General features: G+C 43.5%; 1 protein-coding gene across 2 annotated transcripts in view; it reads left to right on the forward strand.

The window, feature by feature from the left end:
• Positions 1-1,260: 1,260 nt before the first annotated feature.
• TAF4 (TATA-box binding protein associated factor 4) overlaps positions 1,261-17,285 on the forward strand; it is a 66,038-nt gene continuing 50,013 nt past the window's right edge. For both annotated transcript variants that reach the window (XR_012641714.1, XM_074969694.1), the window contains exons 1-2: positions 1,261-1,596; positions 3,609-4,697. Coding sequence is in view for 1 of the 2 variants with exons in the window: in XM_074969694.1 (XP_074825795.1) it covers positions 1,278-1,596; positions 3,609-4,697 (1,408 nt within the window). In the remaining variant the exon portion in view is untranslated. The remainder of the gene's footprint in view (positions 1,597-3,608; positions 4,698-17,285) is intronic.

Below are 17,285 nucleotides of genomic sequence, written 5' to 3' on the forward strand. Positions count from 1 at the left end.
TTCAGAGTTTCCTCTGAAAGGCTGAAGTTGTGGATAAGATGTTTAACAGCTGAGGTATCTGACTAAGCCTGCCCCCCCTCCCCCCACTTTGCTGTCGAGCTTTCAGCACAGCCACCTCCCAGTTTCTTTTTCCAGGATTTAAATCCAAGCACCCCACTTCCTTCCCCCTGATATACGCATTCGCGGCGCTCATTTATTCTAGCCTGTCTGGTTGAAGGGACTGCCCACCCGAGGCCCCCAGTCTGCTGAGTCAGTTTCCTAAATTCACTGTCAGGGAAGCGCGACAGCACCTTGCCGTTGCACATCGATTTGTGGCGCCCTTGCCTTCCTAAGACGCCCTCCTTCGCTGCGTCCCACTCCCAGCTCCGGGAGCGCAGCCGGCCCAGCCAGCGGGGCAGTTAGCTGTGGCCGGGAGCCGACGCTCGCCAGTAGCCCCGGGAGGCGTTTGAAATCCGCGAGGGGAAAAGACAAGGGGTGGTTGGTTTCCTGTGGAGCCCAGGGGGGAAGCTGCCGCAGAGCCCCGCGCCTGCAGCCAGGCTCGCCCTCTCCCCAGGGCCGCTCCGCCGCGAGGGGAGGCAGGCGGCACAGGCGCGGGAAAGCGCCTGCCCCAGCCCAGAGGAGAGGGGCGCAGGATCGCGGCTACCCGCCCTGCCCCCTCAGCGCCCGCCTGGGCGACGCTGCCTCTCCGGGGGCTCTTTGCCCCCGGCCCCCCCACGGCTGCTGCTCGCTGCCCCCTCCCGCGGCTGGGCGTGGGGCCTGAGGCCGCGTCTCCTCCCCCGCCCTCCCGGTGGATCAGTTACACGCAGCTGGCACAGGTGTGGGGCGCCCTTCAGACTCGCTCCAGCGACAAGGGCCAGACGCAGGGAGCAGCAGGGAAACATGCAGCCATCTTGGGCTCAGACGGACAAAGAGCTGCCTTCTCCACCTCCCGTCCCCTCCCCGCGGGCGCCCCCCGTCTCCCCCCCGCGTCACGAACTAGCCTCGCCACCCTCCCTGGCCAGCCACCCCCCACCTTCTGCCCCCGCTGCTCCTGCAGCGTCGCGTCCGGGCCGCCGCAGCCCGACTCCCAACTAAGCCTTCGCAGCCATTTGCCCAGGCTTTTATAGGCGGCTGGCGTCCAATCATCAGCGAGCGGAATCCCTCTCCGGCCGGTGATGTGAGCCTAGGCCTGTGCGCCTGCGCAGTGAGAGGGCAGCGTGTGTGGGGGGGTGGGAGGGAGGAGTGAAAGGGGAGGAGGGGGAGGAGGGAGCAGCTCACAGGAACCCTCCAAAAAAAAGATGGCGGCGGGCTCGGATCTGCTGGATGAGGTTTTCCTGAACACGGAGGTGGATGAGAAGGTGGTGAGCGACCTGGTGGGCTCCCTGGAGTCCCAGCTGGCGGCCTCCGGTCATCACCACCAGCACCACAAGGCGCAGGAGCCCCTCAGGGCCGCTGGGGGGCTGCTGGGGAACCATGTTGTGAGCAGCAGTAGCAGCAGCAGCAGCCCTAGCCCTAGCCCTGGAGGAGTAGTAGTAGGAGGCAATGCTAATGTCCAAACAGAGAGCAGCAGCAGCAGCAGCAAGATGGGACTCAGTGCCCCAGAGATCACAAAAGCAGGTAACCTGGACAGGGGTGGGGGGCTCTCTGGGAAAGGGGCCTCCCCTCCCCCCACTCCCAAGCTCTGATTGCCTCCCTCCCTTACTGCTTTCCCCCCTTTTCCCTCTCTCCTCCTCCTTGTTGTTGTGGCAAGAACTGGAGTGCAAGGGTGGTATAAATCATATTGGGGAGAGCCCCCCCCCACACCAGGCCCTTTAGTATATGTCTGACTGTGCTTCTCTTCCCTCCCCTTGCTCCTGGGGTGTAGATGAGGTGTTTCTTGTCATATGGGGGTACTGCCCCCCATGATAGAGCCGTATACAGACACTGATGGGTTATCAGTCCCTCTTTTTCTTCCCTTGTTGCTGGAGTGTAAAGGGGTACTATTAATCATAAGGGTGGGGGGGAACCAGTGGGGGGTAACTATCCCTTTGATAATGGCTTTCCCCCAGTTTGTTTGAATGTTCCTCTGCCTTCCCTGTTGCTGGTGTACATTGGATGGTGGGGTTTATTGGGGGGATTTCCACTTAATAATGCCTTCCAGTCTCTGAGTGCTCCTTCCCCTCCCCCTTCTCTGTTGCTCAAGTGCAAAGGGGTGTTATTAATCATGACACCCGTTTCCTGTATAGGAGGAAGTGAGGAGGGATTTCATGGGAAAGAAACCCCTAAAAATGCCTCCCTCCAAATCTGTCTGGATATTTCCCCTTGCCCCTCTTGTAACAGGAGCTTGGAGGGGGCATTCAACACCTTTCATTCCTCTTTCTCCCTCAAGGGGGTGTTGTGGCAATACAAGGCCCTAGTATTGGGGTGGGGGGGGGAATTCAGGGCACAACCCCTATCATCCTCCTTAGAAGGTCTTCTCCATATTGATCTGTGAATGTTTGCCCCCTTGATGGAGGAGCTGGATTAAAAGGGAATTATGTTAATCATAATATTAGATCTCACTTTGAGAATGGGTGGGAGGTTGTTTTTAGGGAAGGTATAAATATCCTGATCTGCCCATTATCTATCTGTGGCTCTGTTCCCCCCCCCCACCCCACCCCACTTTTCTCTGCTTCTTGTTGCTGAAATGTAAGAGGATGCTGACCTTAATAATAGCAGGTCTATAAGGAGAATCTTACAGGAGGGTCCTCTTAGCTACTGAGACACACATTATAAGGGTTATCTGTGACAGCTCCCTTCTCATTTCTCTCTCCTTAATTCAGGACCTGGACTGCCAAGGCTGGTGTTAATCATGATACCAGGCCTCGTTAAAGCAGGATGAGGAGGTCTCAGGGCAGGAGGCCACATTGTAGTTTCCTCAATGCCCAAGTCTGTTTTCTCATATTTTTCTTTATGGTTGTGGGAGCTTGAGGCACAGAATCACAACAGCAGGCCCCGGTATGGACGAAGTCCTCTTATGGCAACTTTTTCTTTGTCAGATTGACAGCTCTCATCCCCTACTTTTTACATTATTGTTGTACTAGTTGAACTGCATGGTACTACTAGGTCCTACTATAGGAGATGAAAGGATTGGGGGTAGAGTGTGCAAGGTATAGAGGGTACAGGGAGAACTCTTTATTCATGTCTTCCCCACTCTTTTTTTTTTTTTTTTCCCCCCTCCCCCATCTAGTTGCAGGAACTGGAATGCAAAAGATGTTAAACATAATGTCAGGCCTGGAATGGGGGAGAGAAGGAAGTGTAGGGAAAAGAAGCACCTTAAACCCCCTTTATTGTCCAGATCTTATCTTGTTGTGTGTCTATCTTCCTTTTTTCTCTTATTTTAGTGGGTTCAAGGGGGTGCTAAAATTAATATCACTGCTGCCAGGTGTCAATATGGGGGATAAATGGGCCTCAGGGTAATCTCTCTACAGAGGAAGAGGATTTGTATTTTCAACCCCTTTTTTCTTGTCTCATTGCAGGCAGTATGGGGTGTGTGTATGTGGGGGGGGAGGGGTGAAGAAGGATTTGGAGGGCGGAGGAGCACATTCCCTCTACATTTGTTTTCCCCTCCTGCACATTCTCTCCTTTGAACCTTGTTGTTGTTGTTTCAGGAGCTGGAGGAGTGCAAGGGGGCGTTATTAATCATAACACCAGGTCCCAGAGTTCAGCTCTGGATGGAGTCACTACAACCAGCACCACCACCACCACAGCAGCAGCAGGAGGATCTGAAGCTGCTGCTGCTCCAGGGACCCTCAGTCAGGGCAAATCAGTGGTTATCAGTACCATGGCAACTGCCTTATCCACCAGGAATGGCAAAATTGGGACCACAACGGTGCAAACTTTGAATGGGAGTAACGTGGTGATGAACTCTCATCATTCGGGAAGTGCTGCTTTCTCTGGGACTCCTGCAACTGCTAATCCTGCTGCTGCACCTGCTGTTGCCCCTCTAGTTAACAATGGACCTGGATCTGTGGGGAAAGGAAATACAGTTAATGCTGTTTTGCCATCCGCTTCTAACACTGTCATCCAGACTTCTTTCCTCAGCACTGCTGTGTCCTCTGCCTCATCCCCATCACCCACAGTAATCTCTTCGCAACCGCCACCAAGCATTGTAGGTGGGGGGCCTACTGTAGCACTGGTGAGGCCACCAATTCACACAGCAGGACCCACGGTTGCTGCAGCTGCTGCAGCCACCCAGAACGGGAGCAATACTGTGATCAATTCAGCCATTGGTGTGGGGAGTTTTCCTGCTGTTGCTGCAGTCACTGTGGGTTCTGGAGTTTCCCTCCAAACATCACTTGTGAACAGCCAGCCTGGTTCCAGTGTGCCGGCAACACCCACCACACAGGTCATCAAATCAGAGTCTCCTAAAACTATAGGGCATGCAGTATCCCAGCAGCAGACACTAGTTGCTAGTGGCCAGCCCAGTACTACAGGGGGTAACATGATAATTGGGCAAACTATGCAAGCTGGGCTCTCCAATGTGGCCCCCAATCCCGGTGGGATACCTCCTGCAGCTCCTGGTACCCCTACAGGAATGGCTAAGGGCACTGCCAGTACAGTGGCACAAAGTCTGCCAAGGACTCCAACAGCAACTACAAGTGGTATCAGAGCAACTTTGACTCCTACAGTTTTAGCACCTCGTCTGCCTCAGGCACCTCAGAATCCAACTAATATTCAGAACTTTCAGTTACCACCAGGTAAGTAAAGACTAGAGATTTTTAATTTGTGGCTGTATATGTTGTTGAGAGGAAGATGAATGACTAATATATCTAGATTTAGTTGTAAATCATGGGGAAGCTCTTATTCCAGATATCACTTGTTTTTTGGACAGTGGCATGGGATGTTTCATGATTTTTATCCTGTTTCAGGTGACAAAGGCATGTTGACAGAATTATTTTAGAGATCTTACTATTGTTTAGATTTTCCTTTTTACTAAAGTGCAGGTGTGAACAAAGGTGCAAACCAACACAAATGCTATTGTAATGCACCGTGCAGTTTCATTTTCACATGATGCATTTTGAGTTTAAAGCAGTTTTGTCAGTAATTCATATAATCTAGCATGCTGCTCTTTTCCCTGTCCCTGCATGCCCCCCTGTACCATACAAGGATCATTGCTTGGTAGTGCAGCAGCAGGTACAGCATAAGGAGAGAAGCTGCCTTCTTTTACCATAAATACATTAAAATAATATTAGAAATCTGACTTATGCTTTCAAATTTGAAGCTCATGATGATCTTTTATCACTGGACTACAGTACAAAGGCAATCGTACTCTGTCCTTACCTTACCCTGTTGTGTGTAGGGTTGCAGCTCCTGTAGTAACTAACATCACAGCTTAGTCAGGGAACCAAGCCCTAGACCAGTAGGGAGTGAGTTAAAGGCAGAATAAAAAGAGCCGTCTGTTCTGAGAACTGGTCTATGCTCTGTCAAATATTCTTGATGATTATTTTTTTTTTGTCATTTTGGTAGGTGATCTTACTATACAAAGAACAGCCAATTAAATTTTATTATTACTACCTAATGAAATCAATGGTGTGCATATGCAATTCATTTCAATAGGTCTTAGAGTAGTAAAAATGATATCTGTTGAAACTACTACCCAACCTTAGACTGATGCATTATCCCATAAGATACCAGCAACCATATCTTACTGTACACTATATTTATGTATAATACTCCATTTACAATATGTGACACTGCATGGTTCTGTGAAGTCTGTCAAACATTCTGTATATTTAAATCACAATTGGGATATTAAAAATCTACATTTTTTTTCTTGCATAGAAAGATATTGCCTGGCAAGAATAATGCATATGCTGAAGTTTCAAAACTGTTTTTAAATTTATCAAAATTTTAATCTTGAAATCCCTGTTTTTAAGTTGGAGCCTGTTTAAAAAACAAAAAAAACTAAACTAAAAATGTCATACTTTCCAGGATTTTAAGATGTTCTCTTGCGCCAATATTAATCAAATTGCCCTTATGGTTTGCAGTTGATGTTAGTAAAATTTAGGTATATCGCTCCATAGTGGCAATATGGCAATACTACATAGTATAACTAATTATGGAAGATATTGACTGGACGTGATCAGCCAGTTTCTAAATAAAAATATTAGTGGTTTAAAAACACTTTATCAACTTACTAAAATGTGCCCCGTTTACCAACAAGGGCCCCAATCATTAGGGCTTGAGCATGCATAACTTACTCCTATGCATGGTCCCAGTGAAATCAAAGTAGGGCTTTGCGGGATCTAACCTTTCATTTTTAGGACTAAGTCCTTTAAATTTAAAAAAGATCTAAAATTTCAAAAGAACTATATTTTTGGTCTGTGACTCCACATAGTATGCCTTTTTAAAACAGAAAAATATACATTTGCACTTGGAAACTGGCCCTGATTTGATTTTTTTTTTTTTTTTTTTTAAATTTTTTTTAAATGGTTGTGATATGAGAGACTGTTGGGAGGTGAGGCAATTATATTTTTAGGTATAACGTTTCAACAGAACTCAGCTCCCACTTAAGCACTTAAATGAAATGGCCACATTTTCACAAGAGCTCAGTGCTCAGCAGCTTCTGTAGAGCACAGTGGGAGCTGCTAGATGCTGCTGCTGGATGCTGTTTTGAAAATCTGGTCGCTGTTATGGATGCTGAGTACTTCAGAAAATCTAGCCCTAGATGTTTAGGCTTCTCCCTCTCTTCCTCCATTTATACTTATAAGTGCCATTAACTTTAATGCGGTTTACATTCATGTATGAGGGGAGACTAGGCTACTATACAAAAACATAATGAATTAATTGAATTTCAAAGTACAACACAGTGATCAAATTTTCAAAGGAAGTTTTCCCCATCTCTAAAGTTGCACCAGCAAATTTTGTACATCCAAGTTTTTGCATGTACAAAACCTCAAATAAGTCTCTGCAAGCAATATTTGCATGTAAAAATTGGAGAGCTGTATGCTAATACAGTTTGCTCATGCAAATCTGAGGAATTTATGCATGATATAACTAGAGAACAAAAACTGCATGTGCAAACTGCATGTGTGCACAGAGTAACAACAATTTAGCATCCACTTTTGAAAGAATTGCCTATTGTGTAGCACAGTGGCTCTCAGCTTTTCCAGACTACTGTACCCCTTTCAGGAGTCTTATTTGTTTTGCGTACCCCCTAGTTTCAATTCACTTAAACTATTTGCTTACAAAATCAGATACAAAAATACTAACGTGTCACAGCACACTATGACTGAAAAATTGCTTCTTTTCTTCTTTTTACTATATAATTATAAAATCAATTGGAATATAAATATTGTACTTACATTTCAGTGTATACTATATACAGCAATATAAACAAGTCGTATGAAATTTTAGTTTTTACTCACTTCACTAGTGCTTTTTATGTGCTTTTGTAAAACTAGGCAAATATGTAGATGAGTTGATGTACCCCCTGGAAGACCTCTACGTACCCCCGGGGCACACATACCCCTGGCTGAGAACCACTGGTATAGCATATGTTCCGTATTTATTTTCCAAACAAAAATAAACTAGTTGTTTAATTTCCAGGCTCCACCCCCACATGTCCAATTACTATTCCACATAAATGACACTGAATATAAAAATGTCAATATTTTTATTAACCTGCTGTCAAGTATCAGGAGGTAGCCCTGTTAGTCTGTATCCACAAAAACAACAAGGAGTCCGATGGCACCTTAAAGTCTTTAAGGTGCCACCAGACTCCTTGTTGTTTTCATTAACCTGGGTTTTCACAAAGGTTTTTTTTTTTTTTTTTTAAAAGACAAAGTGTTTTTGAGGTAGTCTACCTTTACCTTTTAAAACAGTTTAGTTGATTTCCACTAAAAATATATTGCTTTTAGAGCGTCACCTTAATGGTGTATGCTGCATCAATTTTTAGCTAGCTAGAATTTAAATGGCCAAATTAGAAATGTGTGAAAGCAGGGAGATTAATTGTTGCGGTGCTATGGGATTCTGCCACATTCTTAATTGTTTTCCTCCTCCCCAAAGAAAAAAGGTTATCAACATTTGTTTTGGTTAATAATGGCTTCATTTCTGTTTTACCAAAATCTTAGGAGGGTGGGAGAAGTGTGTGTGTATCTGCACTTTGTCTTTTATCCAGCAGCCCAGATTTGGAACTTATCGCCCGAACATTTGGAGCAGTGCTATAAAATTCCAAAAATTGCATAAAAGACCATCTTTTTGGCTTTAGCAGAGATGCTGGAAATACTCTTGAATTGACTTTAGCAAGGATGATTCTGTCAAATATGCAAGGAGTTTATTTAAAGATGACTTATTTTGATTTATAGTGCATTTTATTAAGTTATGTTAGGTTTTTAACTACTTGCATTGTTCTGAAGTAAATAGTGTGAGGAGATCTTTTATGCACTCATCTGGTAATAGCTGGGACAATTGATATTGAAACATCATGACATTTGGCAGTTGTTTCAGATACACAGAAAAGTATCTTGGTTGCTCATAGATGGAACAGAAGTTTGCAAGTAGAAGAGAACTATGCAGCATACATGAGATAGTAAAAAGTGACCAGAAGTCATAATTGGCATGTGCTGCAAATGTGTTTTTTAATGATTTTCACACTTCTGTACATTTGACTTTTCCCCCCGAAAAAGTTAGTTTTTGGATTAGCAAAGCAGTATTTTCAATTGCAGTGATATATAACAGGTTCTCAAAACTAGCCACAATTGAAATCTGCAATCTACTTACCATAACTGTATTGTCAGCCTCGAGAATTTAACAAAAAACGAAACAGGTTTCTTTGATCACAGGTATATTATACTGTTACTCTGTTCTGCTATTTTCTTATGAAAAGGCTTTCTAATGAATTGTCTTAGGCTACGTCTACACTATGAGCTAGGGGGTGTGGTTCCCAGCTCACACATACATACGCGCAGTAGCTCAGTGACAGCTAGCACTGGTGTAATAAATGGAAGTGTAGCTGTGGTAGCATGGGCAGTAGCAGCGATGGCACAGCTTAGCCATGCTGAGTATGTATTCATAGGGTTCAGACAGGTTTGTACACAGCACAGCTAAGCCATGCTCCTGCTGCCCATTCTACCATGGCTACGCTACTATTTATATTTGAGCTAGCTCTCATTGAGCTAGCATGAGTATGTCTAGATGAGCTGGGAATCACACCCTAGCTTGTAGTGTAGACCGAGCCTAAGAAGCCTGCTAAAAGGTATGCGGCATAGTGGAGGGGGAAAGTACTATATGCATATATTGAATTAAACAGTACAGAGCTGGTAGATCGGTGGAGTTTTCCCCCTGTCTCCCCCTCCCCCCAGCCTAGGCAAAAGTGAAATATAGAAACACCCCCCCCCTTTTTTTTCTTTTAAGTTTTAGTACTTATGACAATTGCTGAGGACTTTCCTCCTTGTCCACAGAATAGTACAGCAAAATGTAGTGACCGTTAAAGCTTCCCTACACACCAATCTGGAGGGATCGCCTCTAGGTGATGGAGGAGGGGTAGATCATTCTCTGTGCCTGTTTAATCCTCTGTACTTCTGGCTGAGACTGCCAACAAGGATATCACAGTTGTCCACTAGTCACTGAACTGATGCCACAAATTGATTTTTATATGGGTCATAGAACAACCATCAGATGGTAATGGTAGAGGGTCTCTACTGCTTTACTCCTCCCCCAGTATTTCCTAGCATCTGCTAGTAGTTGGGTGTGGGAAACGGGGACACAAGTGTATTGTATTCTAGCACCTAGCTTCTGGGTTTTTTGGGGTCCTCATACGCTATGAATAACTCCAGTGGCTGCCACCACTCATAGCTTTCCCAAGCAATAGCAGCATGAAACTGACGTGATTTGAAGAGTTTCATTGTTGTGGGGTTCTGAGCAGCAATAGTAAAAATGACCAATGTTAATTTCATGCTGCTGCTGCTTGGTAGAACTATAGCTCCAGTGCTTCCACTGGCACCTATGTAATCTGTATACTGAAGAGGACAACGTTATCCATTTATATTTGTCTCACATTTGGACGGTTTTCTTCACAACCATAGAGGCTGGATACTTAATTTGTTTTAAATAGAGGTTTAAATTCTATAGAAATGTATGGGTTTTGGCTCTGTCACTTGCTGGAGGAGGATTCTTACTCTTCTTGTTTTTTGTTTCGTTGTTTTTTCCAAACTCTGCTTATTTTGGTCCCATTTAGAAAAGTACTTTATGCCTCACCTTAAGCATATACTCAAGTCTCATTGACTTGAATGTGATGCTTTCCTGAATTGGAGCCATTAAAAACAGTTTGCACACTTGTAGTGTGTATTTTTTTTTTTTTGGCAAACAGTCTTCTGTGTATTTAAAAATCCAAACGGTGGTCACCAAAAATCAGCTGGGCACGCCACAATAATTAAGTCATAAAATTGGCATGAAGGCACAGAGATAGACTTTGGTCCCAATCCTGCAAACAGTTTATGTACATGTAATCGTACTCAGATGAATGGTCCCACTGACTTCAGTAAAGAGATGTATCTACTAATGCTTTTCCAGGATTGGCATCCTAGACTAGTAAGCATAAGAGGGTGGAAAGAAAAAAGGGAAAGCTAACAGATTTTGAATAAAACAGTCTAAACAGTTTTTTCCATTGTAAAACTCTGATATTTGTTATAGCTGAGCACATTGCTTTTTGGGTCCATTCTCTTTTTTTCAAGTAGGCATCTCTGAAATGCTTAATTGTATATTTAAGTTTCTGTGAATGTGAATACACGTGAAAACTTACTGACTTTCAGGTGGAAAGATACATGCAAAGTATCTGAGGGAAGAATGCTAAATATTGAAATGTATCTCCAGTTCTAATTCCCACCAACTTGTGAGCAAGTCCAAATGTTTCCACCTGCTTGCAGCTTTTGTCTACTACACTACAGCCTACCAGTGTTATGCCTGCTAACTGTTAGCATGGCCAAATTTTGTGTGTGTGGGTTTTCTTTTTTAAAAAAAAGTGTCTAACAAGCAAGGATAATAGCAGCTTACTGTAGTACTTTTCACTTTCAAAGCATATTACAAATGTTAATCCTTTCACAACCACTGTGTGGTTGGAAAGTAAGTGTATTACCTCAACTTGAAAGCTGGGGAAACTGAGGGAGAAAAGTTGTGACTTTCCCATGGCTGGGGGTGGGAGCGGGGGCCGGCGATGTCAATGTCAAAGCCAAAATTAAAACTTGGAAGTTCTGTGCTCAGATCACTGGATGATATCTGTTTCCAAAAGAGAAAATTATGGATTTCCTCTGTTCTACATTTAAAAGGGTTGGGGGAAAACTGCTCAAATTATTTTCTCAGCAAAAGGAACATTTTGCTTGATTTGAAATGCCTTTTTATATGTAGATCCATCAGGTTTACCATATATTTCAAGACTAAGGGGGGGAAAAAAAACTTGATAGACTAGTTAAAATTTGAAAAACTTTATAGACAAAACATAATAAAATTATGATAACCTTAAGTTTTGCCCATAAGAACTTAAGGTTGAGAGGGTGATTATTTATTTATTTATTTTAAAACAGCATATGATGAGGTAGAGCAATAAATTGTTTTACATGGCCAGTAAAATACAAATTGATGCTTTCAGTGACCAGGCTTTATAGGGAGTATAATTGTGATTCTTCAAAACTCACTTGTTAAAAGCATTTTGTTATCTTGAGCTGTATACAGTTCCATTTTAGGGTTAGAGTAGTTATGCAAAAATTTGTATTCATGCCAGTCTTCATAACAAATTCAGATTCTTTTTTTTTTTTAAACATGCTTAATTTTGGTTGAGGTTTGGTGTTTTGGGGATTACTTACCCCTTCAGTTTAAGGGCCATGCAGATGCCTATGATCAAGGCAGTGGCCCAAGAGCTGTGGATATGGGTTAGTTGCTGCTTCTGAGGTATTCTGCACACCACTGCTAGTACAGGAACTGTCCAACACAGTGTGTTTACTCAATGAGTCACCATAATTTTCTATTTCCATGAATCTAAGTGGGCCACTTCTGAAAGGCACTGAAATTATTTTGGCCTGGGGACCAAAATTTTGGATGCTTCTCTCAACTTGAGTTCACAACTTAGCTGCAGTACTCTATTTTAGCTAAGCTGGCAATGGAAAATGTAAATGTCAGCACTTCATATTAATCAGAAAAAATGTGCATTGGTCAACCAACATGGTGATAAGACAAGTCAGTTATTACAAAGTACCCTTGAGATTGCTTTGATTTTTTGAGTATTTTGATCACCTTCAGTTCTAATTACCGAAAAGTGCTGCTTTCGATGCTTGTAAATAAAATTTTAAAGGACGTTTTTTTTGGTTGCATGGGTTATATATAGAATTCATTTCAAATAAAGACCCAGAATGCCTCTTTACACTACTTGAAGTTTTTATTAAAAATATTTTAATGTGAAAAGGGGTTAGTTTAAAATACTCTTGGCAGTGTTAGTCACCGGGGATCAAACTCAGCCTTGGGTGGGTGGGCATATCTCTATTTGCCCATGTCTGAATTTGATCAATATTGTTTGATATTGAGACACTCAGTTACAAAGTTATTTGTCAGTCATGCTAATTATTTTTTCAAGACCAAAATGTAAACTAACTGAAGATATAACATTTTGGAAACAGTTGGTCACTTGAAAATAAATATAGGAAAACATTTTTTTACTACTGACCTTAGTAGTGGAGAAAATATCTTTTGACAGTCTTTAAGTCAGCTAAAACACCTGATATTATCAACTGTAAAGATTCTATGTATGGTCAGGTATACCCCTGCTCCTGATGGAACCTCTGCGGTGTCAATAGTGTTTACCTGTGGCCACATGGGTACCCTTGTGCCAAGTCACTTGTGCAATGAGGACCCCAGTGAACATTGGTGAAATGAGGATGCCGTTGAAATAGCCTCCCTTCTTCTGAATGATTTCCTTCCCTGATGCATGTCTTAAATCAAAACTAGGAATCCATTCTAATATCTGACCTAAGTTCCCTCTAAGCTGTGTGGCTGCGCAGCTGCCTATGAGGCCCCACTCAAGGCTGTAGTGGGGAGAGATGCCTCTCCCCCAGCACAGACCTGCCGCGGTGGGGAGAGGTGCCTGCATGGACTAGCCCTGGACTTGGTGTGGCTGAGGGAGAGGAGCCCAGCTCCCTTGGCCCAGCCCAGCTCTGCTGGAGCTTTCGCAGCGGGGAAGAGGTGCCTCTCCCCCAGCCCCAAGCTACTGCAGCGCGAGAGGGCTGGGGGGAGTATCTCTTCCCACCGGAGCAGCCTGCACCCCAAACCCCTCATCCCCGGTCCCACTCCAGAGTCTGCACCTCCCATACCCCAACCCTCTGCCCCAGCCTTGAGCCCCCTCCCACACTCCGAACGCCTCAGCCCCACCCTCACCACATGAATTTTGTTATGTGCACCAATATGAAGGTGATGTGTCACATAACAAAATTCATTCTGCACATGGGTGTGTAAAATTAGAGGGAATACTGTATCTGACCCCTGTTACTGAACCTTTAGAGTGCTAATGCTCTACATAATATGTACATGGGTTTAATTAAATTTTTTTTAAACTGATTTAGATCTTGTCTAAATATCAGAAGTTGTACTTTATACCAGTACAGTAAAGTACTACAGCCTCCCTAGTGAGGGGCACTGTAAACCTAATTCCCGTAAGGGAACGTGACGGGACCTATTATCTATACTATTGGTAAGATACATTTTATGGTATAACTATATCCACAGTAGGGATTGTACCAGTATAACTATTCTTGTTTTTATTTATTTATTTTTTTAAATCACACACTTAAATAGTTTGATTATACCAGTATGAAAACTCTGCAAACCAGGCTTTAGCGAAATCAGTGCAAGATGCTGTGTGGACATATTTATTTTGGTTAAGACTTAACCTACACTGGAATAAATTGAAATAACTGTTCACACAGCCTTTCACACTGGTTTAACTAAATATGTTTAAAATGACATACTTAGCTAAACTGGTAAAACTTTCTCATGTGTATACAAACTTTCTTTGACTAGCTCTATATGCTAAATGTTTTTTTTTACTGGAAAATACTAATTGATTTGAACTCAGATGGGATTGAAACATATAGATCCCAATCCTGCAAAGAGATTTGCACAGAATGCTCCCTGTACTCTCCCACAGCCCCTCTGAAGGCAGTGTACAAATATAGAGTAAAAGACTGTTCCTGCCTATGTAATGCTGTCAGGTTAAAATCATAATTTTAAAAGATCAGCCTCCTTATCTGTATTACAGATGACTAGTAGATTATTTACATTTGAATGTAAAGGGTGACTTTCCTTTTTTATTATTAATTTATTGGATTTTGATCATCTTTGGCAAACAAGTCAGTGTCACTTTTTGTTTTTGTTCTTTCACTTTCTGGTAAGCTGGCATTAGCATAGCTCTGCAATAGGTTAACGCTGTAGGGAGGCGTTCAAATAAAGTTCTTCTGGGCAGAGACTGTATTTACTCTTTGTGCAGTATCTAGTACAATGAGGCTGGGATCCTGATTTGGGTCTTTATGTAGTTCTGAACCACAAGTAAATCCAAGCAAATAACCAAAGGTAGAAAATTATATCTGACACTGGGTAGTTTTTTCAAATAAAGAACCAAAAATGTATATTTTGAACCTCATCTACCTGGCAATCTCCCTTTTAACTTTACAGCATTGGTTCTTGACAAAGTGTTGCTGAGAAACATTTTCAGTGTTACATTGTACCGAACAAAACAAGCTCTCTCTTGAATTTGTATTATGTAAGAAGTTTGTATCATTTTAAAACACTGTCATGCTTTGTATGGAAGAGTTCATATGGATTCATAGATATAATGCTGTCCTCGGGAGCGAAAAAATCTTACCGCGTTTATAGGTGAAACCGCGTTATATCGAATGTGCTTTGGCCTCGAGCATTTCCGTTAATAGTCACTTCCCGCCCCCTGACTGACCCCTCAGAACCCCTGACCCATCCAACCCCCCCCCCCCCCGCCGCTCCCTGTCCCCTGACTGCCCCAACCCCTATCTACACCCCCGCCCCCTGACAGGCCCCCTGGGACTCCCATGCCCTATACGATGTCCCCGTCCCCTGACCGCCCCGCCCCCAGAACCTCCGAACCATCCAGCCGCCCCCCTGCTCCCTGTCCCCTGACCACCCCCCGAGACCCTCTGCCCCTTATCCAACCCCTCAGCCACGGCCCGGCACCCTTAACATGCAGCTTAGAGCAGCGTCTCGGAGTCTGACATGCTGATCCGCCGAAGCGCGCAGCTCTGCCCCCCAGAGCGCTGCTTTACCACATTATATCCAAATTCTTGTTATATTGGGTCATGTTATATCGGGGTAGATGTGTAGTTTATTCTTCTAGTAAGAGCAGTCTATATAACTTTTAAACATTACTGTCCTAATATACGCCCTTGTGAGTTGCTGAATTATGAAACACATAGCATCAGTTTATTATATAGAATTAAAAGTATGCTAGGTACTGTACAGACAGCTAAAATAATATTATCCTTGTCCCATAGTGCAGTGTTTCCTAAATGGTGGGACCTGACCTACCAGTGGGTCGTAGGAAGGTTCTAGGTGGGTTGCCATGTGCAGGGCTGGATTAACCTATCACTAGGCTCTAGGCAAACATCCACTTCTCTTGACTCAGTGCAGAGATGAGGCCTGGAAAGGTGATTGGGGATCGGGGTGGAGTGGTTGGAGAGCAAGCTTACCCCACAGCAGCAGCTTCAGTGCCATTGGGCACTCTGGACGTTGAGATCTGTGGTACAGAGTTGCATAACCAGTCAGGTTTGTCCTGGCTGCCCCTCTATCACACAGAGATGACCTCATATGCCCAGGAGTAGGCAGCCAGCCTCATGGGACAGGAGCCATCACTGCAGGTTGAGTGCAGGGTGGGCTCCCTCTCTGCCCCCACCCCGCCCTGGGGGCCTTTCCTTTACACTGGGCTGGGATTAGGGTTTTGGTTCTGGGGTGAAAGGTGCCCATATGTAATGGTGGGGTTGCAAAAAGAGAGAAAATGCAGTTGGTGGGTCACCTTAGTAAAATGTTTGGGAATCACAGCCATAGGGCATACCCTCTAAATATCAGTGTAGAAAGAAAGGCTAGGTGATGGGACACAAGCAAAAAGCAGGTTTCAGAGTAGCAGCCATGTTAGTCTCTAAGATGTCACAACAAAAAGCAGATGACTGAACAACAACATTTAACATTTGAAAAGTAACTATTAATAATCCAGTGTATGTATTTCCATGAAGAAAAGCTAGGACCGGTAAACCTCTTAGAGGAAATATATTTTCAGGGAGGACTTGAAAGAAATGAGGGTGGGTCATGGTGGATGTGGTCAGGGAGGGGGTCCAGTCATAAGGAGCAGCATGGAACAAATCGCAGTGACAGGGGAGAGGAAAATCTAAAGAGGGTGATTAGTAGAGTGTTTTAGAAAAAAGGATGAAGTGATAGAAATAAAACCCCAGAGGAAGGAGAAGTTGCGCAGCACATTGTAGAAGTACTAGGAGCTCAAATTTGGTGCAGTGGTGGTTACTTTCTAATAAAGATATACACTGACACACACACAGGTCCTAGCACAGGGAACCAAAAAGGGATCCTATCCATGCAATATGTGTCATTCTCAAGTGTTTTGTCTTGTTCCTCTCTTTGTAGTACGCCAGCTACTTCTCTTTTTCCATGGTCCCTTCTAAAAAAGAGAAAAAACTAAGTCTTGTTACTTGTTATCCCACATTGTTCCCTTTTTAAATCTAGGTTTAAAAAAAACTTTTTAAGGTTTCTTAACTGATGAGTTGTTAGAATGAGAACATATTTACAGAAGTGGAGAGAAGATTTTACGTTTTTGGTGAGGGTTTTTTTTCCTTTATTAAAATTAGTGCTGTTTGAAAAAGAGATGGTACTGAATAATGTTGCTGTTAAGAAAAAGACATGTTTGTATCATGTCCATGTGCTAGTTTAATTTTACTTCTAATTGCAGAGGGCCTTTCGGTTTCTCTTGTATCTGAACTTCCAGGAGCAGTATAGTGCTGTAAATCTCTAAAATAGGAAATTCTGTGCCTACCTAGGGAACTCGAGGCGGGAAAAAAACCGCAGTGATGCCACCACTGGTTCAGCTATATATTTAATTGGCATGGTGGTAAAAGTGCCACAAGTCAGAGGAATCTTTCTGCATTATGGCTCCTGCCACTGCAACAGAACAAGTAGCACTAGTGGAAATTTTTCCTAAGACTCTCTAATGTAGACAAGACTTTAGCATGGAATGAAAACTAGCTGGTTTGCAAAACCACAAGTGCAATTTAACA

The sequence above is a fragment of the Natator depressus genome, chromosome 13 (assembly GCF_965152275.1).
Source record: "Natator depressus isolate rNatDep1 chromosome 13, rNatDep2.hap1, whole genome shotgun sequence".
Taxonomy (NCBI): Eukaryota; Metazoa; Chordata; order Testudines; family Cheloniidae; genus Natator; species Natator depressus.